This window comes from Rattus norvegicus, chromosome 3 (assembly GCF_036323735.1).
Source record: "Rattus norvegicus strain BN/NHsdMcwi chromosome 3, GRCr8, whole genome shotgun sequence".
NCBI lineage: Eukaryota > Metazoa > Chordata > Mammalia > Rodentia > Muridae > Rattus > Rattus norvegicus.
The window spans coordinates 35,625,568-35,652,703 of record NC_086021.1 but is presented as its reverse complement, the minus strand read 5'-3'; the positions used below and the strand labels follow the sequence as shown (position 1 = coordinate 35,652,703).

General features: G+C 51.6%; 1 protein-coding gene across 1 annotated transcript; it reads right to left on the bottom strand.

Annotated features, from left to right (window-relative positions):
- Window positions 1–910: 910 nt before the first annotated feature.
- Window positions 911–25,465, bottom strand: Aif1l (allograft inflammatory factor 1-like). The gene is made up of 6 exons (NM_001108578.1): window positions 25,307–25,465; window positions 25,098–25,159; window positions 13,399–13,465; window positions 10,995–11,036; window positions 6,029–6,191; window positions 911–3,487 (listed from the first exon to the last, which is right to left on the bottom strand). The coding sequence occupies exons 1-6, from the start codon at window positions 25,335–25,337 to the stop codon at window positions 3,400–3,402; spliced, it is 453 nt and encodes a 150-aa protein (NP_001102048.1). The 5' UTR covers window positions 25,338–25,465; the 3' UTR covers window positions 911–3,399.
- Between the last annotated feature and the right edge of the window lie 1,671 nt (window positions 25,466–27,136).

The following is a 27,136-nucleotide window of genomic DNA, read 5'->3' as shown; positions in this document are numbered from 1 at the left end:
ATCATCGCCCATAGGCGCTGGCTCTTTCCTAGGGAGACGCATGCTTTGCCATCCAAATACTCTCGAGACTTCCCGGTAGCATTTATCTGTAGTGCTCTTAGAAGCTTCCGACTTAGAGAAGTTAGGAACTTTGAAACTGTTTCCAGGAAAGAGGGGCCAGAAAGGTTCAGTAAGCCGGTGGACTGCACTGTGTGCCTGTGCAGAACCCTTTTGAAAACGGAGAGGAAAAGGGACAAAAGATCGGTTTTGTTTACTGTTTTCAAGGCAATCGTTTCAGACCATAAACCATACCCACTTAATATCGCAATACAATCTGTGTTTAGCTTTGCAGTGTCTCGTTTAACCTGCAAGGTTTCTAGTCACGTAGGGGTTTAGCAACTTTAACCGAAAGCCCGCTGCGATGATTCACCGGGCTATCATTTCAGCTCTTGGGGTTTAGAGGACAGAGAATCAGTAACTCATGGTCTTCCTAGTCTATAGCAATCTCTAAATACCCTGAGTTACATGGGACCCAGAGACCTGTCTGGAAAAGAATACAAGAGAATTCCACACAAAGCAGTCAAATTATCCAAAATGTTTCAGCCAGGAAGGGTTAAGATTTGTGTATACAGACTGATGTTGAAGAAATTTCTGGAATAGAATTATAAAAGTAGAAGTTTCTAACTTGGAGCTGGTGGGTCAGCTCCAGACGACACATTCTGCTAGGTGCTGTCTCTCATTTGCCCCAAGTCTCTATTCATTACAAAATAATGAGAAAAGTAGACCTGGGTCTTGGGCTTAATCAAATGAAGTCAACAGTTTGGGATTTGGGAGACCCAGGACACACTCATTCAATTGGTACCTGTTGTCAGCTAGCTCTTCTGAATTTCCCAAGCCCAGAGCTGTCCCCAAGAAACACAAAGACACTGATAAATTGCTCTGATTTATTTCAGTCTGCAGGAGACCATATCCCACCCATACATACCCATGCACACAATAATGGCATTCACCCAACTCTACCTGACAAACATCTTTTGAATCACAGGGACAAAGTCATACTTGGTCATTCCCACACTGCTGGTGACACCAGTTACATTTGGTCTTTTTCAGAAATAAGACAGTTGATGTCCCAAGAAAGCTAAGCCCTTAACTAGAGAGGTTAAGAACCCTGGAACCAGCAGGCACAACTTGAAATATTTGCCAACTCCTTCATTAAAAGGTTATTCTTAAGACTATCTTCCCATGGGTTGAGCTAAAACCACTGAAGATGGTCTTTCTGTACTTTGCAGAGGACAGAGGCACACTCCTTTATGGAGGCGGTGTGTAAGCTCATGAGTGTAGACCCATTGAGCCTGGCTGATTCTGCCGTCCTCTATCACAGAGAATAGGGACACAATGCAGTCCAAGGTCCCAGTCCAGTCAGAGAAGGAAGGCAGAAGGAATGGAGGCAGAGATGGTAATCTTAAAAAAAAAAAAAAAAGTCAAAGGTGGGGTGAGGGTAGACAGGGTTTTATATTTATAGGGAGGAATGTTGGGGTTTAAACTTCAACTAGACTGAGCATTTGAAGCAACTCCTTAGGCTGAAAAATCAACCAGTCATAGCTAAACAATCTCTCCTGAACTGAACTGGTTGAGACCAGAGGATGAAGTGGAGCTAACCATTCGATGCTGCTTGCTTCACTCTTCCTCGATGCTGTGGGAACAGCACCCTGGGTACTGGACTGTGGAACTCTAAGGAGCCACAGGAAAACCACACTAGCTCAATGCTTCCCTGTCTTTCTCCACTTAAGAGTTTCACAGAAGCTCTTCTGACACTTGCCAAGTCATGAGCCCAGCTGGAATTCCTGGGACTACTCGGCGGCACTCACCTCTTGCTCCTCCCCCCATTTCCTAACATCACACTGTCATTAGCTGGGTGTGGCTTCCCAGTAGACACAAATTTCATGCCTCAGTCCATTTCACTGCTGGGTTCTGGACTTGTGGCATAGAGCAGGTGCTTGGTAAAGATGAGTGACTGTATCTTGTCCTGAGTGCCCAGAACAGTTAGGATCAAGGCTAAAACTCCCACTCCGGTAAGATGGGTCACGTTTAGGGGTTGGGGATTTAGCTTAGTGGTAGAGTGCTTGCCTAGGAAGCACAAGGCCCTGGGTTCGGTCCCCAGCTCCGAAAAAGAAAAAAAAAAAAAAAAAAAGATGGGTCATGTTTGATACTTTGCTGCAAGAAATCTCACTGCCAACTTGGAGGCCCTCAGGAGGGTGAATCCTGACCCAAGGTGTTCAGTGGAGATCAAACCTTCCTCAAGTATCACGCAGGGAGATACTGCTCCCTACCCTTTCCTTTGACCAGTGTAGCCTAGAGCAGGGCTTCATTCAGTCCACACTCTCTGATAGCCCCCACTGATCTTCAGCAAGGCACTTAACCCCTGGAGGCCAGGAGTGAAATGGAAGGACTGACCCAGCCAAAATCAGCTAGGTGACCTTCATCTAATCCCCAAGCTCCAGGTCTTGAAGGATTTGAAAAGGGATCTAGGAGTTGGACATAGCACACATGAAGAAAAAGCAGGAGGACTTAAAGCTTGTAATACATACTGAGGGAGAGGAGGGAGGAGCGAGTGGGGCGGGAATGTAAATAGCTGGATTTGGGGCACTGTGCAATCAGACAACCTATTTCTCTGTTTGAGGTTTAACACTTGTCTCCTTTTCTCCCCTCGCGCCCTCAGCATCCACCCTGAAAGTAGGACTCCCCCTCACCTCTGTCCTCATCTCTGCCTTCAAACCCCTTACTGCCCTAGCAAGGGACAGTGCACTTCCAATGTCCCTCTGAGCTGTCGGTAAAGCTGTGGTTCCTTCTGGTTCCTCTGAAGGACCCCAAAGGTTGTTCTTTCCTCCCCAACTTGTGCCACGTCTCTGAGAATGGACAGGGGCAAGAACCAAGAATTAGTTGTGTCTCTAGGCACTGGGTGGCCATTGCTAGAAGCCCTGGCAGCACTGGAAGCACGCCCCTAGGACACTAAGAAGCCCTGGATCTTCTGAGAGTTGGAGAAGGGGAGGGGCCCACCAGAACCAAATCTGCAGCCTGAATTTAGTTTAGAAACCTTGAAAGATGAACAGACTTGGACAGGACCCTCTTCAAACATGGGGAATGAGGTTTGCAGCCTCCCTGCCCTCTCCAGTTTTTGGTTTGATGTCAGCCCTTTTGTATAGAGAGGGCAGGGCTGCAGGGAGTGAAGGGGCCTGAGGCTCAGGATTCCCAGCCTCATTAAGTCAGGTAACAAGTGCTTACATAAAGAAATGAAAAAGAAAAAGAAAGTGAGTCCTCTGGGACATAACGCATGAGACATATCACACTGAGTCACGATAGCAGAGAGCAGGAGGGAGAGGCAGGGGCAGGGATGGCAGCCCAGAAGGTCTGGGTGGGTCTTCAAGGCAGGCTGGCAATGTCTCTTTCTGGAGGTGGGCCAGCTGGCTTTGGGCTGCTCTCGTTGGCTTTTCCTTCAAACATCATGACCCTGGTTTGGAGATGAAGAAAACAAAAGGATTAAGACTCCTCCCCTTATACAGAAAGCTCCCCAGTCTTCCCTCTGCAGGGTCCTCAACAGAAAGCCCCTGGGCTAGCTGTGTGGAAGGGACCAGTTGGTGATCCTACTTCACAGGAAAAAAAAAAAATAAACAGGCACAAAATATAGTAGGGCTCCCCAAGCCCAAAGGCTTAGTCAGTCCAAGGTGGAAGAAGGGATAACCCTCTCAGCTGACAGCTTCCAGGCCATATGCCTTCCCTGTCCACGATGTCTGGAGAAGGGTAGTCTGGGCTCTGCCCCAAGATACCATCAGATCTTTTAAAAGGTCCCCATTGGCCAGTCATGGTGGTCCACGCCCTTAATCCCAGCACTTAGGAGGCAGAGGCAGATAGATCTCTGTGAGTTCCAGGCCTGCCTGGTCTACATAGAATTCCAGGCCAGACAAGACTACACACATAACAAAGAGAGCCTATCTCAAAAAAGAGAAAGGAAGAAAGAAAGAAAGAAAGAAAGAAAGAAAGAAAGAAAGAAAGAAAGAAAGGAAGGAAGGAAGAAAGACAGACAGACAGAAAGAAAAAGAAAGAAAGAAAGAAAGAAAGAAAGAAAGAAAGAAAGAAAGAAAGAAAGAAAGAGAGGAAGGGGGGTTGGGGATTTAGCTCAGTGGTAGAGCGCTTGCCAAGGCCCTGGGTTCGATCTTCAGCTCCGGAAAAAAAAAAAAGAGAAAGGAAGGAAGGAAGGAAGGAAGGAAGGAAGGAAGGAAGGAAGGAAAGAAGAAGAAAGACCCTGTCTTCAAAACAAACCAAAGCTCTTCCCCACTGTTCTACAAGTCCAGTCCCGACTGGGGAGGAGACAGTGTACTCTCAAATATGTGGCCTTTCTGGGGACTGCCTGCATTTTAGTACTGGCCTGATACTCCCAGGACAACTGACTCAAGACAAACACTCAACTTATGCACGTTTTCACACAAGTGGGTACACCACAAGCTCTGGCCACATTGAAACATGGGCTCAGGAGCCAGTCCCTTGGCCATCTTGGGCCTCAATGAACACCTTGAGTGAGCATGTATACATGGGTGTGAAAGCCAGAAACAGTCTCAGGGTACATTCCTCGGGTACCGCCTCCTCTTATTTTCTGTTGAGACACGATCTTTTGGTGGTCTGAAACTTGCCAAGTAGGCTATCTGGCCAGGTTCCTCCTGTCCCCACCTTCTAAGTGCTGGGTACAGGAACACGCCACCATCCCAGCTTCTGTGGTTCTGGGAACCACACCTAGACCATGCCATTCATTTACCAACTGCTATCTCCCGAGCTGAGCAAGCTGCTGCCTTAGTGAGAGAGGTATAGCCGTAGAGTGGTACCCTATGGATGCTTGCCGTCAGCTGTGCACTAGGCTGAAATCATCTCGTCTCACTAGGCCTCAGGACAACGCTTCGTGTGTTACCATCTCCACTCTCAATGGAAGACACCAACAAGCAGCCAGGCGCCATGGTGCAAACTTGTAACCCTGGCTTGTGAGAGTGGGAGGCAGGATTCCAAAGCTGAAGTCAGACTGAGCTATACAGTAAAACACCACACACTCACACACACACAAACACTCGGACAGGGATATGCACACACACAGGGACACACACAGGGACACATTGACATACAGGCATACCCACACACACTCACGAACAAGATAACCTGCCCGTTAGGGTCCTTAAGGAACAAGAGTCAGGGTCAGGATTCAAACCAGAGCTGACTTTTTCAGGAAGGGAAGTAGTGAAAGCTGTCTGAGATGGCTCTCATGTAGCCCAGGCTGGCCTTAAAGTTGCTAACTAGCTGAAGATAGACTTGAAACTCCTGTCCTTCCTGCATCTACTGCCTCTGTGCTAAAAACATAGATGGCCTTACCGTGCCCAGGTAAAGCTGATTATAGACTGTCGCTCACAACACCAAAGGGAGTAGAAATACGCTTTACAAACGAGGAAACAGGTTCAGAACAGTTGACAATAGGGATGTATCAAAATGGCTGGAGCATTTTCCTACCATGTATGAGGTCCTGGATTTGATTCCAGGGAAGGAAAGAAGGAAGGAAGGGAGGAAGGAAGGGAGGAAGGAAGGAAGGAAAGGGAAGGGAAGGAGGGAGGGACCATACTCAGGTATGGTATTGAATGCCTATAATTCAGCACTTGGGAGACTGAAGCAGAAAGATTGCCATGACTTTTAAGGCAAGCCTGGGCTACACACTGAGTAACAGGCCAACCAGGGTCAGCTGGGAGTACACAGTTAAGACCCTGAAGACCCTGTCTCAAAAAACTTTAAAAGGGGGAGGAGGCAGATTTGGTACTGCCATCCCTTTGGTCATTGATTGGTGAAGCCTCTGATCTTAGGGTTGCCATGGTAATCTCTCCTAAGGAAACAGGCCCAGAAAACTCAAGTTTGTCATGTAGCAGGTAGCACAATGGACTGTCCACCCACTAGGGGATGGTTACAGTGTCCTGAGCCTGGGGCCTCCCCACAGGATGTCCCCATGAGGCGAGGAGGTACTCACAGCTTGAGGACAGCTGATCGCTTGCCCAGCATCATGTTCACAAAGTCTCGGTAGGAGATGGTGTCACTGACACCCCCTGTCACTTCCGAGATCATCTTCTTCATCTCCAGGTGGGTCTTGGGGACCCCCAGCTTCTCCATCATCCTCTTTAAAGACATCAGATCTGCCAGGAGGAAAAGCAGATCTGTTGAGTGGAGACAGGACCCTGATGACCTGGAGGAAGCCAGGGATGCTGCACTGCTACACACATGGTTCTCAGTGACCTCACTTCCTCTCCCTGCAGGCTGCATCGATGATTCCCTGGGGAGGCGGGGATGAGCCTGCTTTACTTTCTTCAGAGGCAGGAAAGACCAGTAGGTGGGGACCTGGGCTTCTCGAGTCAGATGGGCTGGAATCAAGCTTTGTTCTTCTTGACTAGGGGTCCCAGAGAGGACTGCTTCAGCTCTCTGGGATGGGTGATACATGTCTACAATCCCAGGAGTTTGAAGGCTGGGGCAGAAGGATCACTGCATGTTTTAGGTCAACCTGGGCTACAGAATGAGGAAGGCTTAGGGAGACAGCTCAGTCAGTAAGGGGCTTGCCGTGCAAGCATAAGGAACTGACCTCAATGCCCCAGAGCCCAAGTAAACATTCAGGCACAGTGGCACAAGCCTGCCCTCATGGGGTTGGAGAGACTGGGAAGAGAATCCAGCCTAGCCACATCAGTAAGCAAAAAGTAAAGGGGGGAGCAATTGAAAAGACCCCTGATGCTGACCTCTATCCTGCACGTACAGCCATTCACAGGTGTCTGTGTATATGTGTACCCCCTGCCCCTCACACACAATCAGTTGGAAGGAAAAAGAGAAAGGAAGAAATGGTTGGTTATTAGGCTCCTGCAGACATGATAAATGAGATGCTATCCCAGCAGGTGCTGTGGGGTAGCCAAGGTTCCTGAGACTTAGTCTGACCCCAGGCACTGAGAGTCAAACTTTCTCTGGCACACCACAGTGGAGACCATTGCCACCTGCCAGTTCCGCTCAGCTGTTCTAAGACTCTCCCTAGGGGAGAAGGGACAGGGAGCCAAAATTACCCCTCAGAGCAGGAAGTGCAACAAAAGAACAAAATAGAAGAAAAACAAGGGAGGCACCAAAAAAGTCACTCCACCCCACCCCCCCAGAGCCTTGGCCTGAACTCGGGGCTCCCACCAACATCTGAGCTTATTTCCTGGGGATTGTTCACGGTGAACAATGGATCAGCAAAAGGAAGGTGGGCAGGGGCAGAGCCTAGGACTGTGAGCAGGCCTGAGGTGGGCAGCAGGACTTGCACAAGACCTGGAGCGGCTAGGCTGTCCTTCTCAGTGGCAAAGCTCACAGGACTTACACGTTGCCCACCAAATTTCAAACTGGCAAGACTTCCTGAAAGACACTCAGCAGGAAGCTTCTCAGAGCCCTGACCCACTGTGCCTCTCATTGGCGAGGGCACCGGATCCATCTAGAGAGGTGGTGACCATGAGTTGATCAATAACAGTTAAAATAGAAAATAGTATTCTGGTAAGATAGCTCCGGAAGGTGGGGAAAGGTGTCTGCGGCCAAGCCGGAGGGGCTGAGTTTGATCTCTGATGCCCACACGGTGTAGATGGAGAGGCCGACTCCCTAGGGCCGTCCTCTGTCAAACACACACCATAGTGGACCACCCCCCTCCTTGCAAACAAATAATTAATAAATGTAATCTATTTTGTTTTTTGAGACAGGGTTTCTCTGTGTAGCTCTGACTGTCCTGGAACTCACTCTGTAGACCAGGCTAGCTTTGAACTCAGAGGTCCACCTGCCTCTGCCTACCGAGTGCTGGGATTAAAGAAAAATGCCACCACAACCCGGCATATTTTGTAAAACTCAGAAGTAGTAAACTAATTGTGGTAGCGCATGCTTGTAACCCCAGCACTGGGAAGGCTGGGGAAGGAAGACTGCTTGACACCATCTTGAGCTATATAGTGAATTCGATGTCAACCTTGGCCAGGGGAAAAAAAAAACAAAAACAAAAACAAAAACAAAAACACCCTACACACACACACACACACACACACACACACACACACACAGAAAATATAGCTCAGTTGGTAGGTTTACCTAGCAGGCATGCAGTCCTGGGTTCCATCCCCTTCCCTGTATAAAGGTAAGCTGTTGGTGCACGCCATGCTTGGGAAACAGGAGGATCAGACATTCACTGTCTGAGCCCACCCCTTAACATTAACAGCCCACCAAGTCCTTTCACTTGTCTGGGACTTCTTGGTTTTCCACCTGGAGACTGAGGGTGTCTGAGCAGCCTGGACCATAGCCCAGCCCTGTTGGTCCAAGATCATCCTACCTGGCTGTGAGAACCTTGGTCTTTTGTGCTTTTGTCACCCCAACAGTGGGTTCTGCTGGAGGTGAGAGGCAGTGAGTGTCTACCCTCCTTATCACTACAGGACAAGGGACAACAGCGAGTACAAAACAGACCCTGGGAGAATGAGCAAGCAGCACCTTGATCCAGGAGTCAAGTAGCCTCTGAAGGCCTGGTTGAAAGGTAGCACTAGGCTCTGGGGTGGGAGAATCTAGCAGGGAGGCACACCATGAGGATTCCCAGGCAGAAAAGCTGGGCCAAGAGACCTAGAATGGGGTTGGCTTTCCTCAAGACAGAAAGATAAAGGATGAAGGGGTGCAGGGAGGGAGAGGAGCCCCTTGGCCCTTAAGTCTCTTACTGGCAAAGAATCAAGAATCTTAACCCAACTGACAAAAGAAAGAATGCTGTGAAGACCGCCTGCCGAGACAGTGTTCCCTTCCTTGGGAGAGTCCTGACAAGAGCCACAGAACAGATGACCAGCTGTGCTCACAAGCCAGCTTACGTGTGACCCTTGAAGTTAACCTTACCAGCACACCCTGTTGTCTGTTTTGAGAAAAGACCCCCCCAGACAAGATCATGAGCCCCGTTTACAGTCAGAGCGTGTCTTGACCTCCTAGTGACCTGTGTATGGTAAGAATTCCGCTGACCTGTGTGACCTACAGTGTTCTCTTTTTCGTCGGTTGTTAAGTCTGCAGAGTAGCTCAGAAAACACTATAAAGTCTCACTTACGGAAAGACACATTCTTCAGATAAGAAGCATGTGAAAAACAGCCTTACTTAATCTTTTAAACGTAGACATTGACTAAGCCACCAAGATCATATAGATAGCAATTGTTAAGCTACTCAAACCCAGCCTTCTCTTGGTAGTTTTGGTTTTGTATGAGTATGAGTCAGTCTCTCTCTCTCTCTCTCTCTCTCTCTCTCTCTCTCTCTCTCTCTCTCTCAAGTACACTTTTTTTCATTGCTGTCTTTTTTCCTTACTATTTTTTTATTGTGATTTTTAAGATTATGTGTGGGCTGCAGGGCTGGCTCAGCGGTTAAGAGCACTGACTGCTCTTCCAGAGGTCCTGAGTTCAATCCGCAGCAACCACATGGTGGCTCGCAACCATCTGTAATGGGATCGATCTGATGCCCTCTTCTGGTGTGTCTGAGGACAGCGGCAGTGTATTCATATACATAAAATGAATAAATAATTCTTTTAAAAAAGGTTATGTGCATATGTGTGCGTCTGTGCACATGAATGCAGTGCACATAAAGGCCCCCCATGGAAGGCAGAGACCCCCAGGAGCTGGAGTTACTGTTGTTTGTATGACACCTGCTGCTAGTGCTGGGAGGCGAACTCAGGTCCTCTGCAAGAACAGCACACACTGTTAACTACGGAGCCATCTCTCCAGCCCTTCCATTTCCTTCCTTCCTTCCTTCCTTCCTTCCTTCCTTCCTTCCTTCCTTCCTTCCTTCAGGGTTTTTCAAGACAGGGTTTCTCTGTGTATCACCTGCTGTCCTGGAACTTGCTCTGTAGACCAAGCTGGGCTTGAACTCAAGAGATCTGCTTGAAGCAAATTTCTGCCTCCCGAGTGCACTTAAGACATACATGACCCCCGCCAAGCTAAAAATGGTTGTATTTATTCTTATGCGTATGAGGGTTTTTTATGTACGCTGTGTTATGTCCAGGAGAGAGCAATAGATGCCTTGGGACTAGTTATTGGGGACTGTGAGCCACCACATGGGTGCTAGAAAATGAATCTAGGTTCTCGGCCAGAGGAGCAAGTCCCCATAATCACTAAGCCACGCCTCTAGCGCCCCCTATTATTTTTTAATGAAGTGAATTTGGAGTATATTAAAAGCGTTTTTGTTTTATTTTCTTTTTTTCGGAGCTGGGGACCAAACCCAGGGTCTTGCGCTTGCTAGGCAAGTGCTCTACCGCTAAGCTAAATCCCCAACCCCTATTAAAAGGCTTTAACATGGATTCAAACACAGATATTAAGAGAAGGGAGTGATGTTGGAAGACACATCTACAGGCAGGCGGATCTCTGTGAATTACAGGCCATACGATAACTACATAGCAAATCCTTGTTTCAAAATCCCCCCACCCTCAAAAAAAGAAAAGGAAAAGAGGAAATGGGAAGGAAGGAAGGGAGGAAGGAAGGAAGGAAGGAAGGGAGGAAAGGAGGGAGGGAGGGAGGGAGCCATGGCTGACATGATGTCTCAGTAGGTGAAGGTGTCTGCCACCAAGATTGACAACTTTCTTGTCCCCAAACCCCAGAATCTACATGGTAGAAGAGAACAGATTCCTGCACATTGTCCTAACACATACTACACACATACACAGACACACATGCACACACTAATACAAATATGTAAGTGAATGATATCAACTCATTCTGAAGTTGTCTTTTGCTGTGTGAATCAAGATCCCAGTCCCCCCCTCAGTGGAAGTCTCTCCCCGGTGTCTCCTGCTGCTGGTGTCAGGCAGCTGGGCCATCAGGGCCATAGGGGCAGCATCCGGGCTCTCTTCAGTTTCACCCAGTGCCCCTCCCCAGAGCGGCAGGATTCTTTGGATCTCAGACCTCCTCCCCACCCTCCCTTTCCATCACCAAGGCCGCACTCACCAATCTCGCCTTCATTGTTCAGGTCAAACTCCATATATTTCTCTGGAAATCATAAGCACAAACTGCCATTAGCCCAGTGACTCTCTGCAAAGACTGAACTGCTGACTGAACCCTTAGGGAGCCCTTGACACCCTCCCCAACCCAGGAGTCCTGTCACCTTAGCTGATGTCTCTGGAAGAGCCAACAACTTGCCTTGATACCAGGTAGGCAAGAATTAGCCATGAGGAAAACTACAGCATGTGATATACTGTCCTGACACTCACACTGTTCCTTTGTGGGTAAATATGCCAGTTACTCCAGCCTGGTGGGTTGTCCCTGCTGTACAAGGGCACCCCCAACACCCACCCACACCCACACCCACACCCACACCCACACCCACACACACACACACACACACACACACACACAGGGTATGTATGCTCAAAAACCAGATGTCAGGATATTGCTGTATCCTGGTATTGACTCTAGCCTTCTTGTGGGATTTTCTAGAGGATCACGGGAAGAAATAACCTAAAATGGAGATCTGATCTCCTATGGTTTGGATCACCTTCCCCCATTCATAGTCCCCCACTCCAGTCTAACCAAGCAAAAGCTCACTCCAATCTCTCTTCAGAACGTTTGCTTTGCTTAGCCTTGGTCAAACAACTTCTGCTTAAACTGTCTACATCCCTTGATTGATTATTTGTGTGTGTGTGTATGTGTGTGTGTGTGTGTGTGTGTGTGTGTGTGTGTGTGTGCGTGCATGCGTGCGTGCGTGTCTTTTACCCATGAATCCAGAGAGCTCTTGGGCGGGTGCAGCACACACGACCCGCTAGGAGCCAAATCGGTTTAACTAACAACTAATTCGAAGTGGCAGGCACCCTGTTCTCCTCCTCCATCCCACCTGGTCTCTCAGCCTGGAGCGTCCTCCCAGCTGTGCTCAGGCTGTCCTGAGGATGTTACCTTCCACCAGGCCCCTGCACCCTGCTGACTCTGGCTTTGCTTATCCCTGCCCCTGTACACACACACACACACACACACACACACACACACACACACACACACTCCTAGGTCTTGTCCCATGCGGCTCCCCAGGCCTGCAGTGGGCCTGGTGCCCATTGAACACCCACCTGGAGAACAGAGGATTGAATGGCTCGAGGACCTTTGTGTCTCTCCTTTTCCCAAAAAAACCTTTTCACTAAGACCACCTGCTAAACAAGCTGGACCTCACCTCCCAATGAACATGGGGCTTCAGACCCCTAAGAGCTGTTTGTTTCCCAGAGGCCCCCTCAAGGAGTGGGCCCTGAGTATTCTCTGCATATATCTCCTGCAGGCTTCCCTGCTCCCCACTCCATGTAAAGAAAACATAGACCAAGCTTGAGATCTGGGACTCTGCAGACAGACTGATAAGGGTTCGAGTCTCAACTCTGCCTCAAGTGAGCTATGTGATCCCTCTGCCAATAATCCTGCCTCCCCAAACCTGAGTCTGTTGGTCTACAAATGAGCAATCTCGCCATCTGCCTCCTAAGGATGGGGAATGGGATTGGCCCAACAGAGCAAGCCAGCTATTGCTGGACAGGTCTTACAAGGGCTGACACTCAGCACCTGCTGGCCATTTTTAATATGACTGCCATCTAAGTCCTGGCCAAGACTATCACACTGTGAACTAGATGAGGCCAGCGAGGCACACTGACAGGTACTTGGCCTTAGCATGGGAAGGATACCAGCACGGCAAACACTTGGGAAAGGTATGGGACATCTTGGATAGCCTCTGGAAAGTCCAGAGTTCCCATCCCCCAAGTTCATCCCAGAGACAGGAAAGGTGGGTCTGCCCATTCCTTGTGTGCCCAGGCTCCTCTCCTTTCGAGCCACTGGCGGAGGACCAAGCAGCAGGGCCCCGAACAGAGGAACCTTTATACGGCCCTCTCCCTGTGCAGGCTCCTGGGCCCTGTTTTCTTTTCATCCCGTGCTGTTGGGATTCAATGAGCAGAAACTCTGCCCCCCTGCTCCACTGTAGCAACACAAATGTCTATTCTCCGCAGGGGCTCCTGAGAGGCTCCACCAGGGAGGGGGAGATGCACAGACTGCTCACAAAGGGCAGATTGTGTGCTGGGGCCCTGGAAGTGCACAGGGCCTAGATGGGGAGAATAGGAGCCAACCTGAGCCACACTGGGCAGCCATGGGACAAAGGGGCAGGGCCAGAGCAAGCCTGCAGCCAGGGGCCCACAGAGACACAGGAAGGGGAAAGGGCCCGCTTCTAACTCTCTGGGGGGGACCCCTGTGTCAAAGCCCGATGGGAAATGGGGCATTTTGGATGAATCAGAGCTGCAGCCCAGTCCTGTGGAGCCAAGGAGGCCTGTGTGCCATGGGCCTGGGGGGAGCAGCCAGCTTTCTGGGGGCTGTTGGGCAGGCAGCCCTGGCTCACCTTTAAAGGCCGCAAGCTTTTCCGGCAGGTTCTCTTCATCACTGTACTTCTGGTCACAGAGGAACTCCTACAGAGGTGAGACCACAGTGCTGAGACAGGGTTGGGGGCAAAGGTCACCTAGAATCAACCCCAGGCAGGGTTCATGCCAGCTTCTTGTTGACCCTCCAGGCAGATTCACAGTCAGTGTGGTGGTAGGAGGTGTTCTCTGCAGCCTGGGAGCAGGGCTTACTAGAGGATCTACTCCGGGAACTGAACACCTTCAGAAATCTGCCCTACGCTTTCCCCAGGACACCAAGCTCCCAGGACGTAGGAAGTTGTGAGCTCCAGAGACAGCTTCTCAGGCTGCCATTCACTTCTTAAGTATGTGTCCTCAGCAAATGACCTGTGTTCAGTGGACCGTTACCTTCCCCACCGGGTGAGCGTCAAGGCTGAACTACTCAGTAAGTCTGCAGGGATAACATGGGAGCCAGGAGTGGCTTTTGCGACATTACCTCTGCTCTGACCAGAAAAAGACTGAGTGAATCAGTCATCTTCAGGCCCCACCCTCCCCTGTCAGATGAGGTTTAATCCCTAGTGTGCTTTCCTTCACAAGCCACAGAAGACAAATATTTGAGTCCTTCCAGAACCACTATGGGGAGGATCCAAATAACAGCAGCTGGATCTCAGGCTCACTGGCTTTCTTTCCAGATCTCCCAGCAGCCTTAGGAGGTAGCTGCCATTACCGTGCCTGCTTCACGCCTGAGGAAATTGATGCTGTACAGTAAGAAACCCTGCTGAGCTCCACCATACTTAAGCCACCTTAAACCACAGCCTTAAGGGATGCAGAGTGTGGGAGCTCTTCACTCCTGGTCTCTCCTCTTAAAAACAAAAAGCTATTCCCACACTTGAGAGGCTGAGGCAGGAGGATGGCAAGTTCAAGGCCAATTTGGGCTACATGTGAAGAGTCTGACTCAGAATAACAACAAGAGGCCGGAGAGATGGTTTAGCAGTTAACGGTGCTGTCTGCCCTTGCAGAGGATCCAGATTCAGTCCCTGCACACACAGGGCAGCTCACAGCCATCTGTGACTCCAATTCTAGTCAGTTTGATGCCCTCTTCTGCCTCACTGGGGACTGCATGCCCGTGGTGCACAGACATGTGAGAAAACACTCATACACATAAAATAAAAATAAATCTTTAAAAAAAAACCCAAAAAGTATGCTCTCTAAGTGCTTGCCCCTAACAGGGTCAGTACCAAGGTGCCTTAGTATACCTTGCTCAGTTTGTAGCGAGCTAGGTATCTGGACACAGCAGGAATATTCCCATCCAGCCATTTGGAGTCTGCTAAGCACTGTTTTCTGTGGCCCACACTTAGTCCTTCCCATGATGCTGCACCATTTGTCTCCGTTGACTCACTGGGCATTTCCTCAGGGACCACAGCCTGGATGCACACTGTGCTGCACTTAGGCAGCAGGGAGCAGTGACATGGAGTGGATAATGTTCCCATCCTAAAACCAGATGCTTAAGGGGACTAGAGAGATGGCTCAGTCAGTAAAGTGCTTGCCACACAAGCATGAAGACTGGAGTTCGATCCCCAGTACCAAGTCCAAAGCCAGATAGGACGGCATGAGCTTGTAATTCCCAGCACTCCTGAGGATCTCTGGGTTTGCCGACAGTCAGGCTAGCCGAATTGCTAAGCTCCAAGTCTCAAGCAAAGAGGACAGCTCCTGAGGAACGACTCCAAAGCGAGGTTGATCTCCGGCCTCTACACACATGTGCATACGTGTGCACACACAGGCATGTACACACATACCTAATCACACAGACATAAAAATCAATCTGTATCTAAGTTCCGGGTGTCATTTCCCACCAAATGGCACCAGTCTGTATGCACACATCTGGAGCGCTCCCTTTTGCTCCCGCCGTTGTGGACCCAATAGCCAGAGATGGCAACTACCTCAGTGACCTCCATCTGACCCTCAGTAGCTCAGATTCTGCCTACATGTGGCTCCTCTCCTTGCCGGGTTCAGAAGGGGTCATCTGGCTAAGCATCTATGAGGGCCAGCTTCGTGTTATTAAATCTCCCAGCCACTCATGGTCTGATTTTACAGGTTGGAACTCAACCAGAGGGGTCATGGAAGGTGTCTAGTCCATCCAGTACTGGAAAACTGCAGAAAAGATTTGGAATTGATTCTAGGCCCAGCCTCGGGACTCAGCCGGCTCCCCCAGGTTGAAGCTAGCTGGAGCTGGATGCTTTTTCCTGAGAAGCCAGAGCTGTCCCCCTCCTTGCTGGCTCTGTGGATTGGCCCTTCCTCTGGGCTCTCTCATAAAGCTCTTTGCCAAGCCCCACCCCTTTCCATTACCACACCAAAAAGTGGAACAATTCATACTTGTTGGTGACCCCAGCAAACCAAGTACATCTCAGGGTCCCGGATACCTCATGTGTCCACTGAGGGACGCGTTAGGTCAGTGGCTTTCAGACTTGAGGCAGTGAAGACAAGGGGTATTAAAAGGGGGAGGGGCCCTAATTAGGTTGGCCAAGTTTCCCCTTTGCTAAGTAAAGTCTTTTTAAAACAATGACCACGGACAGTTACCGTGAATACAGAAGCTAATCAGCTCTGAATTTTAACTTAGCCCACATTCAACTCACTGTTTCATCGAGTCTTGTCAGCATCACTGATTCCTGGAAAGCCTTATGTGGACGGGTGCACAGAAGCAAGGTGCTGAGGAGACAGCTCCAAATGTGCTTGCCACACAAGCTTGAAGGCCCAAGTTCAATCCTCAGCATCCACGTAAAACCCAGGTGTGGCAGCACATGCCTGTAATCTCAGTACTGGGGAGGTAGAGACAGGAGGATGCCTGGGGCTCACTCGCCAGACAATCTGACCAAACCGATGCGCTCCAGATACAGTGAGAGGCCTAGGTGGAGGCCAGGCATAGCAGTGCATGCCTTTAATCCCAGCATTTAGGAGGCAGGTGGTCAGCCTGGTCTACATAGAGATCCAGGCCACACAGAACTAGATAGTGAGACCCTGTCTCAAGCAAACAAGCAAACAAACAAGGTAAAGAGTGGTTAAGGAAGACACTCAACAGCCGCCACATGCACGCATGTGCATACATACCTGTGCACATATATATACGCACGCATGCATACATGCACACATGCACGCACCCACACAACAGGCAAAGGACCAGCATGCGGCACCTTAGGGGAGAGAACCAAAGGGCCTGCCCCACTCCCACACTATGTAGCTAGGCAGAAGCTCCACCCCACCATACCTATCCGTAGCATCCTGCTCTCCGCCTCCTATCAGGTAAACAAAGCTCAAGGGAAGGACACAGTCCTTGTTCTTAGAGACAAATCATACAAGATCGGAAGGACAGTCTGGCGGGGCTGGGCACAAGGGCAAGGCACACATTGCAGAAGAAGCTCGTGGTGGCTCCCTCTCACTGGACTCACTGATTGAGCTCTCAGAAGAGGCAGCAGAGGTGTGTGTGGGTCAGGATAGGGGTGTGTGGGTGGGGGTAGTGTGGGTGGGTATGGGTAAGGGTAGGGGCGTATGTGGCCAGGGTAGGGGTGTGTGGGCTGGGGTAGGGGTGTGTGGGTGGGGGCGTGTGTATTGTGTGTACGTGATCTCTTTTACACAGAGGAAGCAATGTGTCCTCTCCCATCTCATTTCCGGCTCCTCCACCATCCTGGCTTGTTTTCCACACTGTCTCCTGTTTTCTGAGCTCACTGCTACCTCAGGGCCTTGGCTTCAGCTCTGCCCCCCAGCCCCCCCCCCGCACCCATCCCCCCCCCCCCCCCCCCCGCTGCCCCAGAGTGAACATCCTCCACACATCTGCATAATTCTCTCCCTTACTTCATTCAAGACTTTGACCATAGAGGCTCTCCCTAAACAACGAGGCCTGTCCATGCATCTGCCTCCACTTCCAATCCACCTGGCCTTTCCCGGATTCTTCCATCCCAGAACAAATGGTTCCTGCCTCACCCAGTTTCCCCTGATGTTGCTTTCTTCAGGCTGTGCCCATTGCCCAGCTGCCCCTGTGAGCACGCAGGGTCCGCATGGCTGGTGCTCAGTTAAGTGTTTGGAAAGGAGACTCAGAGAGGATGAGTCCCCAAGTCACACCACCTGCAAGTGGCTGAACTGGGAAAGAGCTCCGGCGCAGAGCAGCTGGCCTCCCTATGCCCTCGTCCGCAGCTAAAGAGCAGAAGCCATCCAAGAAAGTAGGTGTGCAGAGATAAGTCCCAGGACAAGCTCATCAGCGTGTGTCCTCCGAGGCTGGCTGGTCAGCCTTCTGGATGGGACTTGGAATCACGGTGAACACACACCTCTGAGAAGGGCTGAAGGTGTTTCCTGAGAGGTGTAACAAGAGGATGGCCTGCCCTGAATGCCAGCAGCACCATCCCAAGGGTCTAGGAAAAAATAAGACGGGGGGGGGGGGCGAGGGAGGGGAGCAAGCCGAGGGCCAGCAATCATCTGTTTCCCAGCTGCACACACACTGCGACAAGCACTTCACAGTCCCGGATATGTCTTCCCATTAGGATGGGTATTCCTTAAAACTGAGAGCCAAGATAAACCCTCCCTTCCTTAAGTTCCTTTTTATGAGACATTTTTGTCCAGCCATGAGAAAAGTAACATACAGATGCCCAGCACCCTACTGTGGCCGGCCTAGAGCAAGCATGCACTCCATCAACAAGTGTTTAGCGAATGCAGAAGCCTGCCATTTGTCTCCAGCACTTCCTCCAGACTTTTGGAAATAAGCAGCTTCCCAAAGACCATGTCTGTGTGTCACAGACACTGGAGTGGACTCCTGGAATGGAGTCCCATCTTCCTTTGGAGCCAACAGTGACAGATGCTTGAGCCACACCAGAGTGACCAGGGTGGGAAAAGCAGCTGACCTATTCATGTGTGGGTAGGTAACCCTGGGCTGGGACAGCTGTGTCCTTGGCTGGGGGCAGGAGACAGGTGTGCAGTCAGGGAGAAAACTCAAAGGCTAAAAGGCAGCTTCCTCTGTAGCTCCAGGCTTCGGTTGTAGGCTCAAGAACAGCCCAGGTTCCCTTTCCTAAAAAAACCTCCCCCACCCACATTCCTGCTCAGCCTCTGGGGCAGGCTTTGCTCAGAAGCAGTACCCTTGAGCTGGACCTTGAAGCCAGGCCATGGGACAAGATAGCTGTCTGCCCAGATAGTGGGAAAAAAATCGAAATGATCAACAAAGGCTGAGCCTGAGTCGGATAGCCTGAGCTCATTCACTAAGTAGCTGTGTGTAAATGTGTGTCTCTGTCTGTGCCTCAGGTTCACCATCAGAAGACAAAGAGGATCCTAGCTGTCTCCTAGGCTTGCCTGGAGCGCTAGAGTGAACTAGTGACTACCGGGCAACAGTCAATAATACTAAATGCTTGGTGGGAGTTTAGCATGCATAGTGTCGGCTTGTCAGGCCTGCTCCTGAGACCGCCATCCGTTATTAACCGGATTCCCAAAAAATCAACCTTGCTTCACCTGGGGGAGCAGGGGGAGGGGAGGTGCAGGTTTCTCATTCCCCTTCTAGGTACTCATTTGATAGATCAGATGAGAAACTGGGCGGGGCCACTGAACTAGTTCGAGGTTACAAAAGATTTGCACCTCCCTCAAGGGTCTAGATCCTTGGGCTATCATCCCAGCTTCCTCCTTGCCTCCAACAAGGTGGTGGTGGCTAGGCCACAAGTTTCAGGGGAAAGGAAGCCTAAAGGGGTAGGGAGAGGTCACCTTTCCTGAGGTAGTAGGTTGTTGGGGGGGGGGTTTCCAGTGGTTGTACCCTCTGGTCCTTTTCCAATCCAACCCACTGTCCCCCAAGATAAGTTCTTCAGGAAATACAAGAGGCTGAAATATGAGGTGACGAACAAGAAGTGCTGAATTGGCTTACGAAGTCCCAGGGGAGGTTTGGGAGGGGCAGAATTAATACACGCACTTAACCTCAGAATCCAGAGGGAGCTCGGCATCTGCACTGTGCTCCTTGGCCAATAGCTGGGGAAACTGAGGCCCCAGAGTGACCAAGACCCCTAAAGTCATAATGGATGGACTTCAGGTACAGGGCAAAGGGTTAAGAGGAGGAAGGAGTAGGATGAGACCAGCTGCGTGGTGCTCCCCAGGCTCTCTGTCTACAGTGCTCTGTGGCTTTGGATGACTAATTTTCCTACAGTGGGCCTCAGCTGCCTCCTTTATAAAATGGGGTCACAGTGATAGAGACCCTTAGTGACTGAAGGAAACATACATAAAGCTGGCCTTCCTGTCCAGGGTCAGTCACCACCACCCTGCCCCGCCTCCAGCCACACCCAGAATGTGTTCCCACATCCATCTATGCCCTGACATGATACCAAGGAAAACCCCCAGAGGAGGCCGGACCCTCCGAATACCACTCCTCAAAGGCAAGCTTCTCTTTGTCCTCAAACTTCTGGCTTACTCGCCAAGAGACAACTGTCCACCTGTTACAGAGCCGTGCTCCCATCTCAGCCCCAGGGAACAATGCTGGCAAGCCACCACCCTAGCCCCAAGCTGCCTTGGTCAACAACCTGAGACAAACAAGAAAGTCCCTCTCCCTCCACCCCAACCGCATCCCAAATGCTCAGAGACGGAAGGGAGGGGTTAGTTCCTTAAGGATTTAGACAGCTCGGATGTGGGGGGGCACATCTGAAGAGGCAGAGGTGGGAGGATCCGAAGTCCAGGTCTAACCTCAGCTACAGGGTGAGTTTGAGGCTATCCTAGATAGCACAAGACCATGCATGTCTCAAAATTAAACCAAACCACAATGATAAAAAAAACAAAAACAAAAACAAAAACCAAAGGCTGGAGAGTATCGAGCCCGTGGAGTCGCCCTCCACAACTCTGACTCACTCAATCCCCTTCCTGAACAAGTACACTTGTTCCTGACCCTCTGGGCTTGTCTTTTCTCATCAGTTACACCAGCTGAGGACACAGAGAGAATATTGCCTCAAATGCTTGGGGCTCTGGGTTCGATCCCCAGCACCACCATAAGAAGAAAAGGCTGCTGAGCAAATATCGACACTCTAGAAGCCAGCCAACAGTGGCTGATGCCCTGTGAATGCCAAGGACAGGCAGCACCATGCCGAGATCCTGTGGGCTCTGACACAGCCCACAGGCTCCCAAAGGGCCAGGGCCAGGCCACAAATGCCCAGCCTGGCACCTGGCGAGCAGCGGGAACCTGTAACGTGTACCCACAAAGACAACAGGCTCACATTCCCTTCTGGGGCTTTATCCGGACACGGTGTCCTCTCAGGAGATGGGGCAGCTGAAGAAAAACACCCGGGTGACCACACACGCATAAAGCAGACCTCACAGAAATTCCATCTCCAGCTGCCCGTGACATAGCCACGGCAAGGTCACAACTGGCCAGACCTGCAGGGGACACTGAATCCCCAGAGGCTCACATGACCCCTTATCACCATCTCCTTTATAATATATTAAGGGGAGAGCAAGAGAGACGGGTGTCCTCAATGCCAACAGGCAACGACAGAGCGGCACTGCCAGGGACACAGGAAAAGGCACACCCGCATAGTCTCCTGGGTCAAGTCTCAAAGGCCCCACGTGGCTGGGAGAGAGGGCAGGAAACATAGGCACTCTGGACAGAGATCTTCTCACACCCCAGCCCCCTTCCCAGGTGGCAAAAGAGCACTGAGATAACCATTAGGCACCTAAAGGGACAGGGAATAAGAGTGACCTTCATTTGACCCAAGAGGCTGCGACATGGGGACAATAGCCAGAGATCTTTATCCTACATAAGCAAGGAAGGCCTGGGTCACTAGAAAATGGCAGGTGCCTGGTGGACTGGGGCCAGAGCAGGCCACGGGTGATGTCTGGAGCCAGACAGACCTCATCTGAATGCTACCTCTGCCCTTTCTTTGGCCGAGTGCCCTGGGCAGGTGATTTCATTTCCTCTTTATTATGATGGGTATCATCGTCCTCACCCCTAAGGGACATTCATGATTCTCTCTGCACGCCTGGCACACGCATGATAGAGCGCTCCGCGGAGGCGAATCCGTGAGCCAGTACGTAGCGAGCACCAGTGTCGCCGTGCTCACACCCTTGTGTGTTTAAAGGTCAGGGCCAATCACAGGCTCCAGCTCCAGATCATCCCCAGGCCATAGGCACTCCAAGGGGTAGCCAGCCCAGCCACGCAGCGTCTCTAGGTTCCTATGGGAAGACAGGGGAAATTTCTCCCATTACCATATAAGGCTGGGCCCTGGCTGGCCTGGGGTCACCTACCATGCCATCAGGGCGTGGGGAATGCCAGCTATGTGGAGGGAGTAGGAGGCACTTGCCTGGTCCAGCTTGCTCCAGTGGTGCTGACACATACACACCACACAGTGTGAGAGGGGGCTGGGTATCCACCAAAGGGGCCACCGAAGCAAACGGATACTCATATAAAATCTGAGTCCCTCTGTATCTGGTTCCTCATCTTGCTTGGTTTGATTCAAGGTCTCCCTCTGTAGCCCAGGCAGGCCTTGGGATGCATAACCCTCCTGCTTGAGCCTCTTGGGCTGCTTTGCAGACGAGCACACACCGCCGCCTCTGGCTAAATTGTAGCTGTTTAACCTCAGGCAACTAACTCAACCTCTCTGAGCTGGCTGGTCTGTGAAATGGGAATAAAACAGTAGTGTTAAAAGTGAGCATTCGCCATGCCTGGTGCAGCACCAGCACCCCCAAGGGACCAGAGAATGAGCGTAGAAAGCAAAACGAGGCTCTTGAGATGGCTTAACAGGTAAAGGGACCTCTCTGCTAAACCTGATGATCCGAGTTCAATCCCTGGGACCCACACGATAGAAGGGGGAACCAGCTCCTGCAACCAGTCCTCTGACCTTCACACACACACACACACACACACACACACACCCTTATACATACATGAACGACGTAGTGGGATTTTAAAAACAATTTCTAAAGAAGAAACTAAAATGAACCCTTAAAAAGCCGTATTAGTGTGGCCCTCCTGCCTCCTTTTCCCCCTCAGGGTCCTCCAGCTCCACCAGAGTGTTCAACTTTGTCTCTCTTGTGATAACAATTGCTAAGACTGAGTGACCTCGCTGCTCACAAACAGCGGGGGAAAGCCCCAAGGAGAACCGGAGTGTTGGTCCCAGAGAGTCTTCTTAGAACTGGGCCAGCCAGCAGCCGGCGGTATCCATGCTCATGGGCACAACAGGTGGCTGGTCACACAACCCCCATTCAGTGAGTCACAAAGTCATGTCCTGTATGGTTTCCTGCTTCTATGGGGGACAGCAGGCACTGCTCAGCCTAACCCAGCCCACGCCCTCCCCCCACCCCCAGAATTCACACACCAGGTAGGGCAGAGAAAGTATACTCCAAAGGAAGACCATCAGACCTGTCACTGAAGCCATGGCCATGAATCAACCAGGCTGGGACCTTCAAGCAGGGCCACCTGTAACTCTGAGTCTATCTTCCTCCACTGACTATTGCAGAGGTTCCAAAGGGGTGAGCCCAGTTGGTATGCCCCTGGCACACCTCCACGCCTACTCCCTATACCTGAGGCCCTCACACAAACAAATGACGATGTTCGAGACAGCCACCAACTCTGCACGTTTCACACACATCCATCTGGCTTTTGAAAAAAATCACTACTATTATCTCTTGCTGGCAAAGGGGGGCTCAGAAGGGTGAAGCAGGTCGATGAAACTCACAGAGCCAGTGCTTGGCAGCCTGCCTCCTGCCTCTGACTCTAGTGTGTCCACCGTGGCCTGTTCTGATGCGAGAGAGCTGGATGGTCTGGGATAATCCTCTAGGGACCTCCACTCTGGATCATACTCCGGCCCTGTGGCAGCGCGCACTCACGTAGATCTCAAAACGGCACCCGCCGCAAAGAGGCTCCTGTGTGACCTTGGCTCACCTGCTTGCCCTCTCTGGGTGTTTGAAGACCTGCGGTGGTTAGATCACAGCTCCCGCTTGCCCACTTACTGCAGCATCGGTACTGTCAGAAATCAGGCCCTGATAGTCACAGCCCTCCATTTTTGAGACCCCTGTCCCAACACCCCCTCACCCTGAGCCTTCACCAAGGATGGAATCAGCATAGAAAGCCCCGAATCTCAGCTCCTTGGACTCCTCTAAGGTCATCCTAAGCTGTTTCTGGCTTAGGGTCCTGTTGGTCGTGGATGGAATCAGCTAGCTCAGAATCTAACTAACTGAGTGGCTCAGGGGACTGTATGAGGTCAGGGTTCCAGCTTCCTGTCAAGAAATTAAAAGCAGCCAAGGTTGGGGTTGGGGATTTAGCTCAGTGGTAGAGCGCTTGCCTAGCAAGCGCAAGGCCCTGGGTTGGGTCCCCAGCGCCGAAAAAAAGAAAAGAAAAGAAAAAAAAAAAAAAAAGCAGCCAAGGCTGGGGTAGTGCAGAGGGGTCTTGGAGAAGTCCATCAGGCATGAGCTCTGAGCCCAGACATATGTACATGGGCACCGGAGACCATGCTCTAGGACAAGACCCAAGGGGAAAGGGAAGGGTTGCAGTGAGAGGGCCCTGAGCCCTCCAGGGCCTCCTGGAGCTGGTGGATAGGAAGAGACACCTATCAAGGTCTAGGCAGTCCGTGGAATAAAGGGATGGGGCTAACACACCTCATAGCCCCGCATTTCCAATGACCTCCAGTGATCTCCAGTGTGCTAACCCTACCAGTGACCCTCCTCATCAGTGACCTAGAACTTGTCACTCCAGGTGTCTAGGGACCAAAGGGGGCAAATAAGGGGAAATGCCTAGCTTTCTATCAAGTGGTATACCTCAGTCCCAGATCTATTAATAACTCAAGGGTAGAGTGCTTGCCTAGCATGGAGAAAGTCTTGACTGAGTTCAGTCTCCACTGTGGAGGAGAGGGAAGGAGAAGGAGGGAGAAGGAGACAGGGGTTGGGGGCTGGGGGGGGGGACGACGACAGAGACAGACAGAGACAGACAGAGACAGAGAGAGAACTCTAATACCATCATGGGCTGTCTCCCTAGAACGAGACCCCAGACCATGCAGGCTCCTTACCTTCCTAAGCCCACAAAGGGACCCTGCCTTACTGAGACACCAGTCACGTCTGAACACAGATCCTGGGAACCCTAAAGCCTCAGGCTGTGCTACCTCTGTGCTTTGCCAATCCAGGAGGCCCTGACACCTTTTCTTATCTCCTGGGATCTACACGCTCAGTAGCAAACGTAGGGAGCTGCTATTGTGTGCCTGGCAGCAGCGGAAGGATTTCTTTCTAGAACATCCCCAGGACCAGCAAAAAAGAAAAAAACAAAAAAACAGTCCCTCGGGCAACTTTTTAAAAAGCTGGTGAAAAGAGCTGTGTGCTGGAGTTGGAGGTGGGAGGCGATAGGGAAAAGCCAGCCTTTGCCAGTCAACTCCCTAGTGTTAAGTTCTGCGGTCTACGGAGACAGTACTAGCCCTGGGGTCCCTTCTGGCGCCAAACCCCTTAGGTGGTCCACAGCGGGCTCCCGGGAAGCCCCGCTGCCGCTCCCGCCCCACCTCCCTGGTCAAGAGAGTTACAACTTGCAACCGGAGACGCCAGGCAGAGAGCTAAGGGGTGGAATGGACTTACCTGGAGTTGGAGGCCACACGGACAGGGGCCAGAGATGCAATTGGGGAAGGCCAGGGATAGGGAAGGAAGGGGCTAATTTTGTCTAGGGGGAGGGGTGGCACAGTGCGGCGCAAAGGATCAGCACGTTGTCCCGCGCAGTGACGCGGCTTACCCGGTTGATCTCCTCCAGTCTCTTCTCCTGCCGGGCTTTGAGCAAGCCGAACGCCTTCCCTCCTGCGGGAGACAAAGAGTCGGCGGGGAAGCGAGGGTACGTCCCGGGCCACGCGCCCCCTCCGAGTTCCCGCGCGTGCCGCGCCGCTCGCACAGGTGGCGACCCAGAGACGTCCTGCGCGGGACAGCGCGGGGACAGCAGGCGCCTACCTTGGAACCTGTTGCTGAGTGCGACGGACATGGTATGCGCCCGACTCCGGACAAGGCGATGGACAAGAGGGAGGAAAAGGCGTCTGGTCCAGACCTTCGGCGGCGTGTGGCGACGGGACCCAGGGGCGGAGGGACCTCGCGGCCCGACACACCCCGCCCCGCCGGCGGCCCGCCTCCTGCCCCCCTCCCCGCGGCCGCGCGCACCCGGAGCATCAAAGCCTGCTGTTTAGCTGGACTCCTAGCCTGCCGCCGCCCCTCTGCTGGAGGACGCGGAAAATGCAAGATGGGAACGCCCTCTTTCCCCGTCACCAGAAGAGACAATATCACTAAGAACTTCGCAGAGGTGGTTGTGAAGATCAAGTGCCGATAGAGGCTGTCACCTTACAGTCACCTTTGCCCGGCAGCGCCACTATGACACCAATATTTTAGATAATACGTGTGTTGGTGCTCCCGGTGTACCTGACACTTGCCTTTGTGTGTCATTCACCTAACTACGAAGTAGTACTGGTATGCCTACTAGATAGAAAAGTCTGGAAGCCGAAGCTGGGACACAAGTCCTCTAGGGTAGTAAAGAAGCAGCCTGTGACTTGAGAAGCCAGACTGGGCATGCAAAAATCGGGACCTTGTAAAGAAAGAGATCATGAAGTCTAGTGTTCAACCGGGACGATCTTCTAGAGAAAGGGTCTCCCTCAAATTGTTACACAGGCACAGGCACAGGTCAGGATTGTCCTAGTCATGGAAAGGAGACACTCCCACCTCCAGCATGTCTCTGGACCCAGGAATCCCCACCCCAGACCTATCTCACGTCTGGACTTCTTAGACCAGCTGCTGACTGTCGTTTTGGGGGTGGGTGGCCAAGCTCACACAGGGGAGTCCAGTGGTCCGGATAGAATGATAGGGGGCTAATGTGAGCAAAGAAGTTTGAGAAGGCAGGGCTCCTGCTCTTAGGTTCCTGCCCCCTGCGCACCGCACCGTCTGAAGCTCGGCACTTGACCCCAGCTCCCTAATCAGCAGAATATAAGAAACAGGAGCAGGGACCGCACTGTAGAAGTAGGCCCACAAGGGCTTGGGAGTTCAAAGCCTGCACGGTAGTGTCCCCTCTGAAAGCTCAGGCAGGAACCGGACTCAGAACAGGACCCTCACTCGTTCAGTCTCATGATACTCATGGCCCCAGCTAGCTGGCTTAGCTGCTGCTGTTTTCCTGGAGAGACAGGGCGCACACACTTACCCCAGTTCGGGAACCCACGAGAGATCCAATTACACATACCACCAAAGTTCAGCTTGGTGACCCAATGAGCTTTATTGGGGTTACTTACAGGAATATGGGCGAAGGGTTACTTACAGGAGCAGAAATGATTCACAGACAGCCGTGTCCTCAAACCCCACCCCCAGCATGGGTGAAAGCTCACAAAATTGGGATCCTGGAGCTTGCATGGCCTACAGTGCGACAGGTTAGAGAGTCTCCTTTCCCGGGGCCTCAGCTCTTCTTCTCTAAGAGTTTTCTTTGCAGCTCGGCTCTGCTGAGGCCAGCAGAGAGGGGCCTGGGGAATCTGCTAGGTTTCAGGGAGCTCTTGAAGCTCTGTTTTGGGTTTACGTCCCCTGCTTGAGGAGCTCCCAAACAGGATGGAATGTTTTCACCTCTGAGGAGGAGACCTACACAGCTGTTCCTGGCTGTTCCATGGGGTAGGACAGGGGCCACCCCGAGTTCTACAGCTCAGCTGGTTGCCTTGTTAGCCAGATGTTCAGCTGCCGCATTCCACTCAGTCATGAGCAGCCCCACCTCTGGGCCTTCTGAGTGGCTCTGCATACACCAGGCATGACATAGGGCAT